Raw genomic sequence first — 20,247 nt, 5'->3', positions numbered from 1 at the left:
GAGAGGGGGGAGAGAGAGAGAGAGAGAGAGAGAGAAGGGGGGAGGAGCAGAAAGCATCAACTCCCATATATGCCTTGACCAGGCAAGCCCAGGGTTTTTTTGAACCAGTGACCTCAGCATTCCAGGTCGGCGCTTTATCCACTGCGCCACCACAGGTCAGGCTCAGACAGAATTATTGTTTCTTTGTCTGCATTCCCAAGACACTTCATATCAATATGGCTTGTCAGTGGCTAAAAACACATACATGGGTGCACATGTGCCCACAAACAAAAATATAAACAACAATAAGAAAATAGTTTCAACAGCTAACACAAATTCAGTATTATTTTACAATGCTTACTTTCTTAATACAAAGAATGCCTCTGTGTGTGTGTGTGTGTGTGTGTGTGTGTGTGTGTGTGTGGTAGTTTACTGTTGACTTATTTTAAATATATTAGTGGTGCTACATACAGCATTTTGCTGTATTTAACAGCTTTTTTGTATGTTTTACCTTCATGTTATTTTCAACCTACCAAAACAGTTTCAAGTTGGCAGGCCTTATTCTATGAGGAATTGAATGCAACAGTTTTGTTTTGTTTTTTAAGATTTTATATATTGTGTTTAGAGAGAGTATATATAGAGAAAAAAGTGAGAGGAGGAACAGGAAACATCAACTCATAGTAGTTGCTTGTTCTAAGTACCTTGACCAGGCAAGCCTGGCATTTTGAACCAGCGGCCTCAGCATTCCAGGTTGACACTTTATCCACTGCGCCACCACAGGTAGGCTGGATGCAACGGTTTTAATAGGGATTCATATGAATATCAACACGGATCCGCAAACAAAAGTTACCCATTGAAAGAATCACCCATTGGGTAGACATGGGTTGGCACTAGGACCCATCTCTACCTGTCCTGTAGATCAAGAGCAGCTGCTGTGGTGAATCTCGAGTGGATGCTGGTGGAGTTATCAGTGAAGCTCCCCAGCTACAGGATGTCTTAGAGAAAATCTGAGCAGCAAATTTAGGACTGCCACATCCCTAAAAGAAGGCAGGATATCAAGTCTTGAAAGACCATGCTCCCATTGGCTTTAAATCTCTGCCATTTATTCAGTATGTAAATTTACTTAATCTTCCTTTACCTCCATATTCTTATCTGTAAAATGATAATAAAATAGGCCCATATTTATAGAATTGTTGTGGGATTAAAAAAATAATAGGTGCTGCATTTAGTACAGTATTGGCACTTGGTCAATACATAATAAAGGTTAGCTTTCATTTGTACTTAGTTCAGTAACAGCACATGATGGCATACTTTACATTTAGAAGAAAAGTCTGAACAGGGTTTGGTGAGATTAGAAGCTTGAAGGTTTGTCTTTCCTGTGGGATGGGGTAAATATTTTCTTAAAGAAATGACATGTTTGCCCTGGCCGGTTGGCTCAGTGGTGGAGCATCGGCCTGGCGTGCAGAAGTCCCAGGTTCGATTCCCAGCCAGGGCACACAGGAGAAGCACCCATCTGCTTCTCCACCCCTCCCCCTCTCCTTCCTCTCTGTCTCTCTCTTCCCCTCCTGCAGCCGAGACTCCATTGGAGCAAAGATGGCCCGGGTGCTGGGGATGGCTCCTTGGCCTCAGCCCCAGGCGCTAGAGTGGCTCTGGTCGCAACAGAGCGACGCCCCAGAGGGGCAGAGCATCGCCCCCTGGTGGGCAGAGAGTCGCCCCCTGGTGGGCGTGCCGGGTGGATCCCGGTCGGGAGCATGCGGGAGTCTGTCTGACGGTCTCTCCCCGTTTCCAGCTTCAGAAAAATCCAAAAAAAAGAGATGACATGTTAGCAGATCTTGATCAATGAGCAGGAGTTCATCAAGCAAATAATAGGAGGGAGGGCTCACCAGGCAGAAGTAGGTGGAAAGGCACAGATATCTAATAGCACATGGCTTATGCAGAGTGAATGGATAAGGGAGTTGATCCTATACAAATTGTTTATGTAGATAAACTCATAAATATTTTGAAATATTTGTTTATTATCATAAAGTAAACACACACTCATGCAAAAGAGATAAAAGAATAACCCCTTCCTAACAATATAACCTCAAAACTCTGAGATAAACTTTGGTCAGTTCAGAATTAGATACTGTGCTTTATTAACAGTATCCTTTAACGCTTGATTCTAACTCAACATCTGTGCTAACATAACTCCTATTTGGTTGCCTGTATATTTATAGAACACTATAGAGTAGTTCTCAACTGTCAGAGTTGGTTGACAATTTTTTTTAATGTAAATGTAACCATTTGATTCAGGAAATGTAGCAGGTTATTTTGACTGAATTTATCTTTAATCAGCAGTGTGGTATAGTGAGAAAAGCTTGGACTGCAGGTTTCAGGTTTTCATCCTGAATCTGACAGTCTGTACTGACAATCTCCATCCTGTACTGACAGTCGTGAATGTAACTAACTTCCTGGGACCTTACTTCCCTCCTAGAATGAATACAGTCAGACAAGTCTTGTTCATTTGTTTTTGTTTTTGTTTTTCCCCTACTGATCCAGGGTTTGCCATGAGCCAGGTGTTCTGCTGGGGGCTTTTGTGTGCAGGATCTCATTTAATCCTCCCTATAACCTTCTGCTGCCCTTTAATATCCTTTTTTCCACCTTGGGCTTCTGCAGTTGGCTGTTTTAGGGCCTAGAGCAGCTGTCCTCTTATTTTAGCTGTTTGATCATTCTGTTTGGCTGGGAACAAAACAAATGAGCTGTGGTGTTTTCAGATTCCAAAATGGGCTTTGGAGGGTATGAACTTTCCTAATTGTGGAAATGCCAAACAGGCACAATGCTTTTCAAATCCTACTTTCCTGATATTTGCCAAGAAAGTATAATGGGCTGTTGATTTGATAGGTGCCCAGACAGACATATCTGTCTTTTGTCTCTTTTCTTCGTGTAGTACTTTGCTTGTAATAGAAACTCAAATTATGCTTTCTAGAGGAAAACATATTATCCATGTTTACTTTGCCAATGTGTGATTCTTGTGATTGAATAAATCATTTTTATGGTATTGGTTTTGAATATTTGCTATTTTATTTCTTCTTAAGCTTAACATAGCTCTTATTTATGAATCTACTGAGATATATATAACTTAATGCCTGTGAAATCTTAGTTTCTTTATTTCTAAAATTAGGACAATGAGAATGTCTACTATATTCATCTCACAATGTTGCTAAGAATAAATGAGGCAATATATGTGAAAATTAATCATATCTAATGGTATTATGTCATTAATGTTATCATTATTATATATCCAAATTAGGGTTTTTCTTTAAAGTAATCTATTTGGAAGAATATATACTTATTCCATGAATAAAAAATAAAAGTGCAGCATGCTTGTTAAAACCAAGTTTCTTTTTACTATTTTTCTTTTCCTTTTCCTTCCCAAACAATTCAGTTCTAAAGCCATTAGGTGGGGTAACACAAGGTAGATGTCTACACTGGAAGGCAGAATGTGCTACGGTAGTCCAGAGAAAGAAGCCAGAGCCAGGACAAGGAGGAAGGCCCACACAGCGGGGAGCAGCCCTTGAAGCCCCTGTGGGGTCAGAGTGCAGTAGATGCTGTCTGCACTGACAGGGTGGTAGTGGAGGGAGATGAGTTTGGGGCGATTGTCTTAGTCTAATTGGGCTGCTAATGAAATATGACAGACTGAGTGGCTTATAAACAACAGATATTTACTTCTTATAGTTCTGTAAGCTAGAAAGTCCAAGATCAAGTTGTCAACATGGCTGAGTTCTGATGAAGGCCCTCTTCCTGGTCCATAGATGGCACCTTCTTGCTGTGTCCTCACATGGGGAAAGGGGCTAAGATCTCTTCCCTTTTTACGAGGCATATATATATATATATATATATATATATATATATATATCTCACATATTATATCTTATATTAAATATATTTATATTATATCATAATATATATTATTTATTATTTTATTTAGTGATTTGTTATATTAAGTATATTATACGGTAGAACTCTATATATAATCCCAGTACTTTAAAATTTTATTTATTTATGTATTTATTTATTAATTTATTTTCTAAGTGAGAGCAGGGGAGATAGACAGACTACCACAAGCACCCTGACCAGGATCCACATGGCAACCTTTGTCTGGAGCTGACACTTGAATTAACCAAGCTATCCTCAGTGCCTGAAGCTGACACTCAGACCAACTGAAACACTGGCTGTGAGAGTGGAAGAGAGAGAGAAGGGGAAATGGAGGGGAGGTGAAGCAGCTGGTTGCTTTGCCTGTGTGCCCTGACCAGGAATGAAACCCAGGACATTCATATGCTGGGCCAATGCTCTATCCACTGAGCCAAGTTGCCAGGGCAGATTTTATTTTTAATAACTACTTAGATATGAGGAGAAGTTGACAGATAATCTAATATAATTCATGGAGAACTTTAATAAATAGAAGAAACAGGAGAATCCACTCATTTTGGTGGCCAGTTAAGTAGCTATGCTATTCCGAACTTTGCAATTACAGCCATGCTGTCTTGCCTCTGCCTTAGCAGAATATTACAGGCAGCTCAGTCCCAGAACAGGCCCATACCAGTGGACGAGGCCAGTGGTTAAATTTTGTGAGCTAGTTTTAATTATAGTCATTGGTTAAAATTAAATTATATAAATGTAAAAATAAATTAATTACATTAAAAAGAAAAGCAATGTTCAAAACTCTTCTCATCCTAATTGTTTACTACATTTTACTATTACTTATGCCCTTGGGGTTACTTATGACTATTGCACCCACATGATGGAAAGACTGTCTAATGATATGTCACTGTTCTCCTTATCTCCAGATCAGTGATATCTCATTGATAGCTTGAAATTGGACATGGTGAAATATTTATAGAGTGAAAATAGGTAAACACTACACATCATGTCTTGATTGTATAGATTTAAGAAAGTGGTAGAAAAATGTTAATAATGCAGATAAAACTTAAATCGGTATTGTTTCTGTAGTCATTACATCGTGAGTGACACAAAAATATGAGAAAATATTCTTCCATTATCAAAACTATCCAACTCAACGAAGAAGTCACTCATGTCATTGATGAACTTGTGAAATCTGACATACATCTTTGTATTTCACCCTTCCTTTTGCTCCTTAGCAAAGGAATAAACCGAAGGTTATGTCAGAACTATGTATAATCAGTCATCAGTTGAAACCACACATTGGTAATGAATACAAGATTTTCTCAAAAAGCAACAAAAGTATTGTATTATAATTAATTGACATAGAATTTACAATAAGTAGTATTTTATATATTTTAATAGGCTTTACTTTTTAGAATAGTTTTAGGTTCACAGAAAAACTGATCACAAAGTATAGAATTCTCATAGACCATCTGCTCCTAAACATGCACAACTTCCCCCACGATCAGCATCTCTACCACAGTGATACATTTGTTTCAATGGACCTACGTGGACACATCATTATCACCAAGGATCCATAATTTACATTAGGGTTCACTCCTGGTGTCATATCTTCTGTGTGTTTCAATAAGTGTATAACGGCATGTATTCACCATTATAGTATCATACAGAATAGTTCACTGCCTTAGAATCCTCTGTGCAGTATTTATTTCTCCCTCCCCCTAATCCCTAGTGATCTTTTCACTGTCTTCGTAGATTTGCCTTTTCTAGAGTGTCATATAGTTGGAAACATACAGAATGTGATCTTTGCAGATGAGTTTCTTTCACTTAATAATATGCATTCAAGATTCCTCCATGTCTTTTCACGGCTTGATAGCTCATATTCTAACGTTTGGATGTACCGCAGTTTATTTATCCACTCACCTACTTTAGGAGATTTTGGCTGCCTCTAAGTTTTAACAATTATGAACTAATTTGATAATAAACATCTGTATGTGAACTTTTTGTGTGTACATTTCTTTACTGTTTGAAATTGTATGCTATAATTATATCTTTTATATCTGTAAAATTTACAATAAACTTATGTAGAAATATGTATTTATACTTTGTTTTTGATTCTTGAACATTTACCAGCACACACATTACCACTGTGCTGGTAAATGTTCATGGGGTAATGGCCACAGTAACACTTTGGCTTTTCCTCAGTGAAATGGATGGCCACTGAATGATTTTGAACAGGAGAGTGGCTGACACTGTTAAAGGTTCACTCTGGCTGTTGTGCTGAGTCCTTAGAGAAATAGAAGCAGAGAATAAAATAAAAGCTTTATTGCTAATGAAGCCTGGGTTGGAGGATGTATTTTAGCATGAGAACAAAGATGGCACCCAAACTCCCAATCTTCCAGCCTAGGTCTTGGAAACTGAGATAAAGATAGTCTACAGAGTAGATGCTGATGTAGAATGGTGAGATGAAAAAAGAAACACCCGGGCTTTTTAAATTGTTCTTTCCCCCTGAATCTAGAACACAAGGATTTTACAACATTAAAATAACCAAGTTGCAGGAGATTATTTTGCTTTAATTTCTTCTTTATTTTTTTTTCTCATTAGAATTTTCCTTTTTTAGGTGATTTTGCACCCAGAGTTCCTATCCTCCACCAGCCCTTTGTTGCCCATGGATTATGAGGAGTTTGTCCGAGGTTGTCATCTTGGAGTATTTCCATCATACTATGAACCATGGGGTTATACTCCAGGTATGTGACATGTATCGATAGTAAAATGTTTTGAATTTTATTTTATGCATTTGTATATGGTATCCAAAGTTGGTGTATAATTTACTGTCATACAGGGAAGCACAAAACCAAAGCTTAAGTGTTTGAGGTCATTTTACAGGACAAAGTTAAGTTTAACCCAGAATGAGAGAGGAGTTATATCTCGTTTTGTGAGATGTTACAAAACCTAGGGAGATAAAAAAAAAAAAAGAGTTTGGGAAATACTCTAAAGCGGATGAGTCATTCTGTTTTAAATTAACCTAAGGAAGTTGGCCACTCCTCACTTAACCTGTAATTACAGAAACACTAAAATCTCTGGTGCTATAAGTTTGGTGTTAGCATATTAAATAAGTTTCTAATATGTTTTTAAAAAATAATTGTTTTATGTGACATTATTTCTAATGCACTCCAGAAAGTATTTATTAAAGTTTGTATTTTGAGAAACCACAATGAATATAAATGCTTATTTTATTAAATTCACAGAATGAACATATCATATACAGAGCTTACATGGACAACTGGCATTTCACTACATGTGTGTTAATAGTATTTAATAAAAATAAGGATCTGTTAAGTTTCATAGAATTGTAGGCAAAATTTTGTGTGTGCGTACACACACACACACACACACATAAGTATATATATCTTCAGATGAGCTCTTCATAATCCATAGGTAGCATGTGAGTATGTGTGTATATGTATACACACACAAAATACCATATTTTTGGCTCCATAAGATGCACCTGACCATAAAAAGTACCTAGGGTTTTAAGGAGAAAAATAAGAAAAAAAATATTCTGAACCAAATGGTGTGTTAAAATATTTTTAAAAATACACCACAACAATATTTCGACAATGTAAACTCAATAGCAGTATTAACAACCATTAGCACTATTATTAACAAATAAGAAAAGACTTTAATGTTCAAATATCCTTCTAGTTGTCCAGGAACCCACAGCAACTAAAAAATGAATACTCGCTCTATGAGACTCACGGGTATTTTCCCTTCCACTTTTGGGGAAAAAGGTGCATTGTATGGAGCAAAAAGTATGGTACATAGAGTATTATGAGAATTTTTCTATGGAGGAGTTCCAAAATTTTTATCAAATTCTCAAGTAGGTCTATCTGTAATTCCATTACATCATCTTTCCTATCCCCATCCTAAATTAGGAAACCACTACTCTTTAGGGTAAACCAAGAAGAAATACTTGCAGAGCAAGAAAAAAGGCCATTATTTAAATTGTGTTACTTCATGAGTAATGGGGAAATCACCTTTTTTTTTTTTTTACCCAACCTTACTAACCAACTAAGAGTTATTCTACAATCAAACCCAATTTTCCTGTTTAAAATGCAGATATCCTGCCCTGGCTTGGTAGCTCAGTTGGTTAGTACATCATTTCTATACACCAAGGTTGTGTGTTCAATCCCCAGTCAAGGCACATACAAGAATCAGCTAATGAGCCTGACTAGGCGGTGGTGCAGTGCAGTGGATAGAGTGTCAAACTGGGATGCAGAGGATCCAGATTTTGGAACTCTGAGGTCGCTAGCTTGAGTGCAGGCTCATCTGGCTTGAGCTCAGGCTCACCAGCTTGAGTGCAGGGTTGCTGGCTTGAGCGTGGGATCATAGCCATGACTCCATGATTGCTGGCTTGAAGCCCAAGGTTGCTGGCTTGAGCCCAAGGTCACTGGCATGAGCAATGGATCACTTGCTCTGCTGTAACAGACAAGGCACATATGAGAAAGCAACCAATGTACAACTAAGGTGCCGCAACAAAGAGTTGATGCTTCTCATCTCTCTCCCTTCCTGTCTGTCTGTCCTTATCTGTCTCTCTCTCTCTGTTTTTCTCTCTCTGTTACACACCAAAAAAACAAGAATCAGCCAGTGAATGCACAGATAAATGGAACAACAAATCAATGATTCTCTCTCTCTTCCTCTCTCTCTAAACTCAATAAATAATTTTAAAAAGTTTTTAAAATGCAGATATCCCTGAGTATTGGAGACTGCAAGCTGAAAGGGACCTTGCGGTTTTGATTTTTGGGAGACCGAGGTGTGGGGGACTGGCAGTAAGATGACAGCCTGCCCAACCCTCCACCTCATTGGTTTGCTTAAATTGCTAAAGGCTAAGGTTTTCCCCACTCCTCCAAGTTAGCTGTGATACCAAAGAGTTTCTAATCATCCCATCCCCACTTGTTTAAGTTGTTAGAGGCAATTTACATGCCCTTCTTCTCACCCTTTGTTCTGATGTTGGTTAATTTCAGTTATGCATGGTGGGGGGATTCCTGTTTATGCCTTAAATAGATTCCTGTTTATGCCTTAGATGTGTGACTTCCTATCAGAGACTTCCTTATTTGCATAGGCTCTGCACTATATCATAAAGCAGACCAAGGGCTTTGCTTTTGCTCTGACTTGCACACACACAGCTTGCAGAGGCCTCCTGATCCCATCCTTTTTTTTCTGAGTTTATTTCTTCATTCCGAACCATTCTCACTCAGGATCTGGACGGTTACTAGCCACGCTAGTACGTGGCACCTGAGAGTGATAATGTTTTGTAGGACATATCTGATACTTTCTGAAAAACAGGTTTTGACTAAAATGTGAGAGAGGGCTGGAAGAGACTTTGGGGTTCACTGCGCACCTGGGAAAGTGGAAGGGATTTGTGTGAAGGGAGATTTCTATCATGTGAGGAGCTAGTTAGTTCCAAAACATTTATCTTCTCTATTAACTTGCCATATACTTAGAAATATAACATTAGAATGGAGTGGAAATCAAAACCAGTAGTGAGAGAGACAGTCTAAGATAGCAGTTTCCAGCAAGAGCTCTGGAGCTGGACCCTGGCTTCAAATCTCAGCTCTCCTCATTGCATGGTTTTGTGAAGTTCGGCAAGCAATTTCACTTTCCTGTGCCTTAATTTCTTCATCTGTAAAAAGGAAATAATGGTTGTCTCACTTCACAGGTTGTTGCGAAGATTAAATGAGTCTGATACAAAGTAAACATTGCTATTACCAGATTGGGGGGTTCTCTGTGTTTATAAGAGGATGCTGTAGTTGGTCTGATGCCAGGCCTCTGTCTATTTCTCCTGGTAGCGGAGTGCACTGTGATGGGTATCCCCAGTGTAACAACCAACCTCTCTGGCTTTGGCTGTTTCATGCAGGAGCATGTGGCTGATCCTACTGCATACGGTGAGATTTTTCATCATTAACCCAACCCAGGGAAAAGTGACATTTAACCAAACGCAGCATAAGGTGTTTACAGAGCCAAACTCTAACGCTATTCTGATTAAAGTAATGTTTATATTTCTTGTTGAAGAAAGAGATATAATTATGTGGTCTACAGAAAAGATAAAAATGCTGTTAATATTAACTATATTGCCCAAAAGAAAAGTTAAATGAACAAACATAACTGAAACAGAAAAAAACAAACTACAAAAGTAGTGTGTTAAACTTAGATAAACCCGCCTTTACTTTTTTGTTAATTTTCCTGAATTGGTTTGTCCTTGTACTACCTAGAAGTGCTATTACAATAACTATGGTCTTAGGAATGATATTATATTAACTATATTTGGTCAGCATAATTACATAAAGGTGCATATCAACAGTAAAATTCACTTCCATTGTTTAAGATGGCAGGAGAATTTGCATATCACTATCCTTATATGTCCATGTTGTCTAGCAGCAAGTCAAGTTTGAATGGGCTGGATTCTCTGCCTACACGTGACCAATTCCCTGATCCTTTAGAGTTGCATTGTCACTTTCTCTCTCCTCAAGCTCAAGCTGTGGTTCTCAACCACATATGCACACTGGGAACTCCGGAGAGTCTAAAATGCATGGATACACAAGGCTCACTGAGATTCTAGGTAGTGAGCAGCCCCAGGGAGAATCATAGATCCAGGGGATCCCTATGTGACCAGGTGTTTTTAAAGCAATATCCATTTTGTTGGCTGTGTGTTAGTGATGGTTAGAAACCATTAGAAGATCACAAAATATACACAGCCTTGGAAAGGAAGAGATAAAGTAGAGGTAATAGGGGGCTAGAGAGTATAATGCATGTGATTTTCCATAGATCTTAAGGAAGAAATAGATGCTCTAAGGTGAGCCCTGCTTTTCACCTGTGCTTTGGCTTTTGTGCCCCTCAGGTATTTACATTGTTGACAGGCGGTTCCGCTCTCCAGATGATTCTTGCAATCAGCTGACCCAATTTCTCTATGGATTTTGCAAACAGTCACGCCGCCAAAGAATTATCCAGAGGAACCGAACTGAGAGGCTCTCAGATCTTCTGGACTGGAGATACTTGGGCAGAGTAAGCAGATTTGTGATTAACTCATAGGGCACTTTAAAAATCCCACTGGACCACAAATGTATTGGTTCTAGTTGTAATCTGTAAAGCCAACTCAGTGTCATACTTGTTCAAATCTCAGTGATTTTTCACATACTTTCTTTTCACATATTATAAATTTGCAAAGTCCTAAACCCAGTTCTTTACATTTAGTCTGAGTCTATCACAGCAAGTCCATCAAGATCTAGCACTGATCTTACTAGTTATTCTATTGCCATTGCTTAACTTGATGCATACGTAAGCAGAAATGTCTCATGAAAAGAAGAAAACACCAAGAGAAAAATTCCTACATTGTTTCACTCTAAGAGATAATTTGGTCTTACTCCTCAGTGGGTAATGGGAAAATACTGTTTTTCAAAATGACAAGTGCAGAGGGAAACACCTTCTTTCATGCAGTAGGTTTAGAAATACCCAGATGTTGAGATATCTTAGCACTGGATAATTTAATAAAAGATGAACTGACTTAGCCTTCACATAATATATCTGCTAAGAGACTGTTAATCTTCCCCAGTCAAATGATAGATGCTGCCCATTTGCTGAGTACCTACGCATATTAATCCCAGTGCTCATTACCACCTTGGATGATTCATTTTGTCTTCATTTTACAATGAAAGCAGAATGATAAGGCTCTTAGGCAGCGGTTTTCAACCTCTTTCATCTCATGGCACACATAAACTAATTACAAAAATTTTGTGGCACACCAAAAAATATATATTTGCTAATCAGAAAAAAAAATTAGTATCATTTTCATTCATTTACACTAGATGGCAGTTGTGTTGGCTGTTGTCATCCTTTTTATTTGACAACCTAAGGGAAAGGAGGTCGGTGCTCCTGACTAAATAGTCAGGTATTGCATGTTTAAAAAACTCTTGTAACACAGTGGTTGAAAATTGCTGTTCTTAGTGATTATTTTTCTTACCTAATGTCCAAAGTGGGATTTTAATCTAGTTTGTCTAATTATTCAGGTCTCATCTCTTTCCCCCACCATACTGCTTCTCTGTATAATGAAGCCAGTGTTTTTGGTCCCCTTAGCACTAATTCAGAGTTCAGGAAGGCCAGTATGCCTTTTCCTCCAATGTTTTCTAATATTTCTTTACCTATTTATTGAAAAATAATAAAATTATAAACTGTCAATTCTTTCTTATTCTCAAGCTTAGAATGAATAGAATCTGTCACTTTAAAAATATATTTCCTAACTAAGAAAATTTTATATAATAACTTGGTTGTTGAAGTATATGTCTTTTTTTTTCTAAACCTGTGAATTGTTCTCCTATAGTATTACCAGCATGCGAGGCACCTAACATTAAGCAGAGCCTTTCCAGAGAAATTCCACATGGAATCCACATCACCACCAACGGTAAGTATTTTATATGTTGTCTATTTGTTTTGAAAACTAAATTTCTTATTTATGTGAAGTCCTAATAATACCTTTTAATATGGAAGTAGCTAAGTACACAAACTATTATACTTTTTAATGGTGTCACAGCAAAGCAAAGAATAGAAGAACTGACAAATCAGACCCACTTAAAGCACTTGATTCAGAATTAACCACAAGTATGAGATGAGCAGTCAGCTTACTCATGTCAATGGAGAAGCACCTCCATATTAAAACTTTCTCTTGCCTGACCAGGCAGTGATGCAGTGGATAGAGCGTAGGACTGAAACATGGAGAACCCAGGTTTGAAACCCTGAAGTTGCTGGCTTGAGCACGGGCTCACCAGCTTGAATGCGGGGTTGCTCGCTTGAGCATGGGATCATAGACATGACCCTATGGTCACTGGCTTGAGCCCAAAGGTCACTGGCTTGAGCAAGAGATCACTTGGTCTGCTGTAGTGCCCCAGTCAAGGCACATATGAGAAAGCAATCACTGAACTAAGGAACTGCAATGAAGAATTGATGCTTCTCATCTCTCTCCCTTCCTGTCTGTCCCTATCTGTCCCTCTCTCTGACTCTCTGTCTCTGTCAAAAAACAAACAAACAAAAAAAACCTCTCTCAACCATAGTACTTGAAATCACTCCATTAGACACCCATTCTTTGTTTATTTATTTATTTTTGTATTTTTCTGAAGTGAGAAGTAGGGAGACAGAGAGACAGACTTCTGCACACGCCCAACTGGGATCCACCCAGCAAGCCCACAAGGAGGCGATGCTCTGCCCATCTGGGACGTTTCTCCATTGCAACAGGAGCCATTTTAGCACCTGAGGCAGAGGCCACAGAGCCATCTTCAATGCCCGGGCCAACTTTGCTTTAGTGGAGCCTCGGCTGTGGGAGGGGAAGAGAGATATAGAGAGATAGAGAGGAAGAAGAGAGGGAAGGGTGGAGAAGTAGATGGGTGCTTCTTCTGTGTGCCCTGGCCGGGAATCAAACTTGGGACTTCCACGTGCCTGCCGACGCTGTACCACTGAGCCAAGTGGCCAGGGCTAAGCATCCATTCTTTAGAGCAGGGGTCCCCAAACTTTTTACACAGGGGGCCAGTTCACTGTCCCTCAGACCACTGGAGGGCCAGACTATAAAAAAACTATGAACAAATCCCTATGCACACTGCACATATTTTATTTTAAAGTAAAAAAACAAAACGGGAACAAATACAATATTTAAAATAAAGAACAAGTAAATTTAAATCAACAAACTGACCAGTATTTCAATGGGAACTATGCTCCTCTCACTGACCACCAATGAAAGAGGTGTCCCTTCCGGAAATGTGGTGGGGGCCAGATAAATAGCCTCAGGGGGCCGGCCACATGCGGCCCGCGGGCCGTAGTTTGGGGACTCCTGCTTTAGAGAGTTGTTCAAATATAAAGCAGTTTCCTTTAACTGGAAGTTAATTTGCTATCCAAAGATGATTTTAAATATAGAGTGATGACTTGGCAAGATTAATCTAGACTGAATTCAATCACCACAGAAGGAATTGGACAAGATGGGTGTTGATGTTCCACTCAGCAATGCCCATTAAGGAGTCTTCTAAAGTCTAACCAGATATCAAATTTATAGGACAACGTAAGCTAACTTGTCATCAGATTCACTTAGAAGGGTGTAAGATAGGAAACACAGCTTGAAGCAGAGCAGCATCAGACATTTCTCTGCAGTGGGACTGTCCTAACAGTAATTTACATATTGGTCAATGAGCTAAACTTCTTTGTCCCCCTACCCATCAGGTGATAGCTTAGGTGCAAGAAAATGAAACCCATACCATTAGGTATGAGATCCATTTTCTGTGACTAACAAAGCCAAATATCTCGTGTAAATTTTCATAGACATCTTCCATGTTCTCTGCAGGAATATATGCCCAATTATAAGATTTTATTTTGAATTATAATGCAAATTCAGTGATTTCCCCAAAACTGCATCCTGATTTAATATTTATAGATCCTCCAAGTTCAGATGTAAATTTCCCAATCAAGGGTCAATTTTACCATAAATAATTTTGCCTAGTAATACAATTTATATTCCACCTATATCAGGTGTCCAAGAGAATAGACCTAGAAAGTTAACACAAAGCAAAATTTGCACATAGAGAAAGTGAAAGGGTTTTGTAAATCCTTCAATCTACAAATTTCACTCCCATGTTCATGATTTTAACAGTTAATTGCTTTGCACTTTAGAGGCAGACACTCCACTTGAAGATAACTCAGCCATATTCATCCATTAATCTGCTTATTAAACTATTAAGATTGAGCAGCATCTCCTCTGAGCCAAGTCCTGAGCGCAAGACTCAGCTTGTTTTCTGTGTTGCTTTCAAGTAGAGTGTCTGAATCTTGAAGTGACTGTATAAGTGTGACATAATAATAATAATAATAATGTATAAAAATAGGTGAAATGCAGTGACAAGTATTGTGGTGATTTTATACATTTGTCTCCCCATTCAAGCATGTGTACTCCTTGAGAGCAAGCATTACGTTTTTCATCTGTTTCCTCAGTGCCAGTATCATGCCTGACTCATCGTATGTGTTTATAAAATGAGTTATTTTGGTTAATTTTAGGTAGAAGGGAAAGCTGATTAAAACTTAGTGGTATTTGTTCATTAACTGATATAAAAATATTTAGTGGAATATCAGAGTAAGGTCAATGGCCTGGCTTACAAGATTCTTTCTAGTGCTGGCTGCCCATGTCATGTCCAAGCTGCTCATGTCCTACAGTTTCATTGAGCAAATCTGAAGGCTGACATAGAAGCTGACGCTAATCAGCAGTATAACATAACAGTTGAGATGAAAGGTTCTGGAGTGATCATCACCTTGGTACAAATCTTTGCTGTACAACTTATGTGCTGTATGACCTTGGGCAAAGTCATATAGCCTCTCTAACCCTTCATTTTCTTATGTAAATGGGAAAAACAATTTTACTGAAATGCTGTTACAAAGATTAAACACGATAACATACATGCAGTACCCAGCACATGTCAATGCTTCATAAAATAAAGCTACTTATTTAATGAGTCTCTCTTGAGCTTGTTGCTACCAGTATCAAAATGAATCAAAATAACTAGCTCCTGAACTGCCCACAAAAAATATCCAACTATATAAATATATATATATGTTTTTATAAAATGCACATGCGAAATGTTTACATATTGGAAAATGAAGAAGTTGATATAACGTTTGTGTCTAATCTTTGTCTTTGGCAGACACAAGGATTTAAATATCCCAGGCCATCTTCAGTTCCACCTTCTCCGTCAGGGTCACAGGCCTCCAGCCCTCAGAGCAGTGATGTGGAAGAGGAAGATGAAGATGAGAGATACGATGAGGAAGAGGAGGCGGAAAGGGATCGGTTAAATATTAAGTCACCATTTTCTCTAGGTCATGTTCCTTACAGAAAGAAAAAGCTGCACGGTGAATATAAGAACTGAATTTCACAACTGGTGAACACACCTACTTTAGTGAGAGCATAGTAAAAATGAGCATTTAAAGAAATGAAAATGCCACAAATTCCATTTTTTCTTCTGAGTCACAGTGGGATTTATGCTCTGCCTAAAAAGTGGAGCTTAAGTGAATAGCAATTGTGTAATTTAAAATGAAATCCATGTTATTTTCTTCAACTCCTTTTCTCCCAGTATATTTAGATATGAGAAAATGTTAATTAAAGGAAGAGGACTGGAAGTGTTTTTAAGGTGGTTAATTTGAGCAATAACAATTTTCATTTACTAGTGTTTTTAAAATTATCATCGCCACAATCCTACGCTTAGTATTTATACAGCACCTATATCTGCCAATCAAGTCTTCCATTTCCCCTGAAAAGACCCTGATCTTAGCCATAAATGTGCTCTATCTACATATTTTAATAACTTGGTCTTTAATGATTATTTTCATTTTTTCACATGAGTCTGAACCATGACAATCAAAATTCATATTAAAATAGCCATCCTAAATCCAGATCTTGGTGCATATTTGTGCATATTTACAAGGTCACTTCTCTGTTTCTCCCTCTCTCTTTTTTAAGTGAGAGGAGGTGAGACAGTGACCCACCATAACTGTTACTCTTCCACTATTGCCATCAACAAGATAGCACTGAGAAGACCTAAACATTTTTAGAGACTCTTTTGAAATAGACCAACTTTGATATGCCAGCCAAGGTCTTCATGTGCGCGGGAGTCTGTCTCACTATCTTCACGGTTCAACTACTTCAAGACCAGCTAAAAACTCTCATTCAGATTTCCTATTGCCCCATTATTAAGAGAAAGTAGGAGAATGCTGGGTATAAACAACAAATCAGGCCAAAATGGAAGATGGTTGCAAGCTCACCTCACGTAGAGGTTCAGGAAGAAGGGAAATAAATGACCTAAAGCCCAACCCTTGACTAATACCCCATGGATGCCAATTAACCCAGTATCTGCAGATCAGTTTGGAAAGGTCTGCACTTAATATCAGAAAGAAAATATGAGATGCATTTGTATTATAATACAAACACTCTTTTGCTAAAGTCCTAGGAAGATCTCATGATAAAAAGGAATTTCACTAGTACAATAACCATAAAAATTCATCCCTGGTGAAGCTACATACTGTTCATAATTCAGATGATACTCTTAACTGTTAATTGGTTAGGTCACTTATTGAAAGCATGAGCTATATAATAAAATACCTTCTTAATACAAAACTTTAAAGTTCAAATGCTTCATTTAAAATGAAAGAATAGTCCTCTGATTAGAAATGAATACAATTGATAGTACACATGGAAAGAAAGGGACTTGCAAATACTTGGTTTTGAGTGGCATGTGTAGGAGTCAGTTTTTTATCCTGCCAGTCTTCTATTCAGACAGCTGCTGCCACTTGACTCCATCCCCTGGCCCCAGGCATTTACTGTCCTTTCCCCAAGATTGACAAAGCCCCGTGAAGATCAACAAACAAGATTGTTAGATTATTCTGAGTCTAGCACAGTGACTAATACACAACAGGTGCATAAATGAATAGCCTTATTGGGAGAAATAGAGGTACAAAAACAATGCTTTTAAGGATTGTATGTATTCATAAAACGGAAGACAGGAACTACAGAAAATAGTGTGTGTGCTTGATCCGCTGACAGTGAGACATTTTTAATATATTGTATCGCCTTCCTTCCTCATAAGAGTGAGCGTTAACAGAGCTGGTTTTACACGTGTTGGTGAGAATATAAAATGTTACAAGTGTGAGAGTCATCATTTTCCGGGATACAAGGAGGACTAAGAAAAGAAACTGCTGAAGTGCACACTGGGGAGGCTCCAAGGGCTTTCGTAGGATGAGCTTAACTTTCCACGAAGTAATGTGGGAGATACAACTGTCCTCTCCACGTGGTGGTAATAAGGATCCAGTCAAATTAGAAATGAACTCTTCCTGAAGGAACTTGTAGTCCAGAAAGAGGAGACCAACAGGTTACACTCTCAACTCTCCTTTCTCCTGAAGCTGAAGTAAAATAATGTAACTCAAGGTTGATAGCAGCTAGACTTTTATTTTCTGAACTGCTAAGCCAAATTTGGAGGGACCCGAAACATGAAAGACAGGAACAAGGTCCATCGTCTACACATCAAAGCTTTATTGTCTAGCTTGGCCAAGCGGCGGGAACTCCGACAGAAATCTGACAGAGAGCACGCCAGCCCTTTGTTCTATTTAGTTTTTATAGTTTTGTAAGTGGGAAGTACAGAAGCAAAAATTGCAATTAGGAGCCCCTTACCGCCATTGGTTATAGTCATATGTCCTTTAACATGATAGGACCACGTTCAATTTGCAAGCCATACATTATTTTGGAGAAAACAAAATTTACAAGCCAACACAATGGTAGAAAGATGTCTCTTTACATATTAAAGGTATTCCTATATTATCTAGTGTTTATCTGCCATCTCTCTGTCCAGAGTCACACACGCATTTACATAGGAGAGGTAGTTTCGGTGGGGACAAATGCCCATGAATGGCTCATTGTTATAAGAAAAGGTTTATTTTGGCTTTTCTCTCCCTGTACCTGGCTAGCCATTCACCCTTTCCCCCGCAGGCATGGTGGAATGTCTGGGAATCCATGTTTTCCTCCCCTTGCATTTACAATACAATGCTAAGGGCCATCCTGACTATGCCAATCACACAGTGCAGAGACTATTCTCACAATTTCTCTGCACACCTTAACCCAAATTAATAAAATGTTCTCCAAGCCTCTTATAATATTAATATTAATTCTGTAGCCTTTGGTACTTTACAACACCTGCGGGTGAAATGGCTCAGTGGCTCCTCAGAACCAGGCAAAGAAAGAAATGGAAATTGGAGGCTGGTTTTAACGTCAGGGCCTCTTTGCCTTCTCTTTTCTCTCATGATCAAGGGTGGTGTGGGAGGGATAGGAGGTGTTGCCTGGGGATACCCAGGGAAACAGAGTAATTTGAGAACCCACACTGGAGGTTTTATTTACACACACACACACACACACACACACACACACACACACACACGCTGCCATAGATAGCCGCAGGGGAGGTAGGATATAGAGGCAAAGAGAGGAACAGCAACTGGAACTGTGTTAAAAGTGGCTGCAAGTCCAAGTGGGAGGTGGGTGGACTCTAGTGCAGTGATCCCGAACCCCCGGGCCGTGGACCGGTACCGATTCGTGGGCCATTTGGTACTGGTCTGCAGAGAAACAATATATAACTTACATTATTTCTGTTTTATTTATATTTAAGTCTGAATGATGATTTATTTTTTAAAAATGACCAGATTTCCTCTGTTACATCCATCTAAGACTCACTCTACTCTTGACGCTTGTCTCGGTCACATGATACATTTATCCGTCCCACCCGAAAGGCCGGTCCGTGAAAATATTTTCTGACATTAAACCGGTCCGTGGCCCAAAAAAGGTTGGGGACCACTGCTCTAGTGCATAGATATGCATGGGAGGCAGATATTCCTAATTTTAAAATCCAGGCCATTCAACGTAAAAAGTTTTCATCACTGATCATTTGTTCATTTCACTGTTAAAAAAGATAGAAATAAAGACAATTGCAAAGATACCTGAAGAGAGACATAGAGCTATATAGCAACCTGAGCATAGGGGACTTTATGCAATGACTGTGCTAATCAGCACAGCTGTTCAGCAGAGGAACAAGCAGTCAAGGAACTCAATTTAAAAATTCTGTTTTAGGACAGATTACTTGAGATTGTCTTAGTTCACTGTCAGAAGAATGATTTCACAAGATAAATTTTAAAACATGTTCTGAGACTAGACAGTGTTTTTTTTTGGTGGGGGGTTGTATTTTTCTGAAGTTGGAAACGGGGAGACACAGTCAGACAGACTCCCGCATGCACCCAACCAGGATCCACCCGGCACGCCCACCAGGGGCGAAGCTCTGCCCACCAGGGGGCGATGCTCTGCTCCTCCGGGCGTCGCTCTGCCGCGACCAGAGCCACTCCAGCGCCTGGGGCAGAGGCCAAGGAGCCATCCCCAGCGCCCGGGCCATCTTTGCTCCAATGGAGCCTTGGCTGCGGGAGGGGAAGAGAGAGACAGAGAGGAAGGGGGGTGTGGAGAAGCAAATGGGCGCTTCTCCTATGTGCCCTGGCCGGGAATGGAACCCGGGTCCCCCGCACGCCAGGCCGACGCTCTACCGCTGAGCCAACTGGCCAGGGCCTAGACAGTGTTTAAGTAGCCAAAATGTGTATGTGTATGTCAGATGAATAAGTAATTATCAAAAAACTGGATATATGCACTCTCTAGAAAATCCACTTTAAAATCAAATCATAATTAACGACAGGTGCCTATTATAATGCCACAGATTTTTTAATGCTAGCATTTTTTTTGCAGAGATCAATGTTACATTAACTTGAATA

General features: G+C 39.1%; 1 protein-coding gene across 1 annotated transcript in view; it reads left to right on the top strand.

Moving 5' to 3' along the window:
* GYS2 (glycogen synthase 2) overlaps nt 1–16,347 on the top strand; it is a 63,697-nt gene extending 47,350 nt beyond the window's left edge. The window contains exons 12-16 of the mRNA XM_066264613.1: nt 6,503–6,629; nt 9,732–9,827; nt 10,781–10,944; nt 12,257–12,337; nt 15,603–16,347. Coding sequence (XP_066120710.1) covers nt 6,503–6,629; nt 9,732–9,827; nt 10,781–10,944; nt 12,257–12,337; nt 15,603–15,824 — 690 coding nt within the window. The 3' untranslated portion in view covers nt 15,825–16,347. The remainder of the gene's footprint in view (nt 1–6,502; nt 6,630–9,731; nt 9,828–10,780; nt 10,945–12,256; nt 12,338–15,602) is intronic.
* Nucleotides 16,348–20,247: the final 3,900 nt, after the last annotated feature.

The sequence above is a fragment of the Saccopteryx bilineata genome, chromosome 1, assembly GCF_036850765.1.
Source record: "Saccopteryx bilineata isolate mSacBil1 chromosome 1, mSacBil1_pri_phased_curated, whole genome shotgun sequence".
Taxonomy (NCBI): domain Eukaryota; kingdom Metazoa; phylum Chordata; class Mammalia; order Chiroptera; family Emballonuridae; genus Saccopteryx; species Saccopteryx bilineata.
This window is presented reverse-complemented; position numbering and strand designations above follow the sequence as displayed.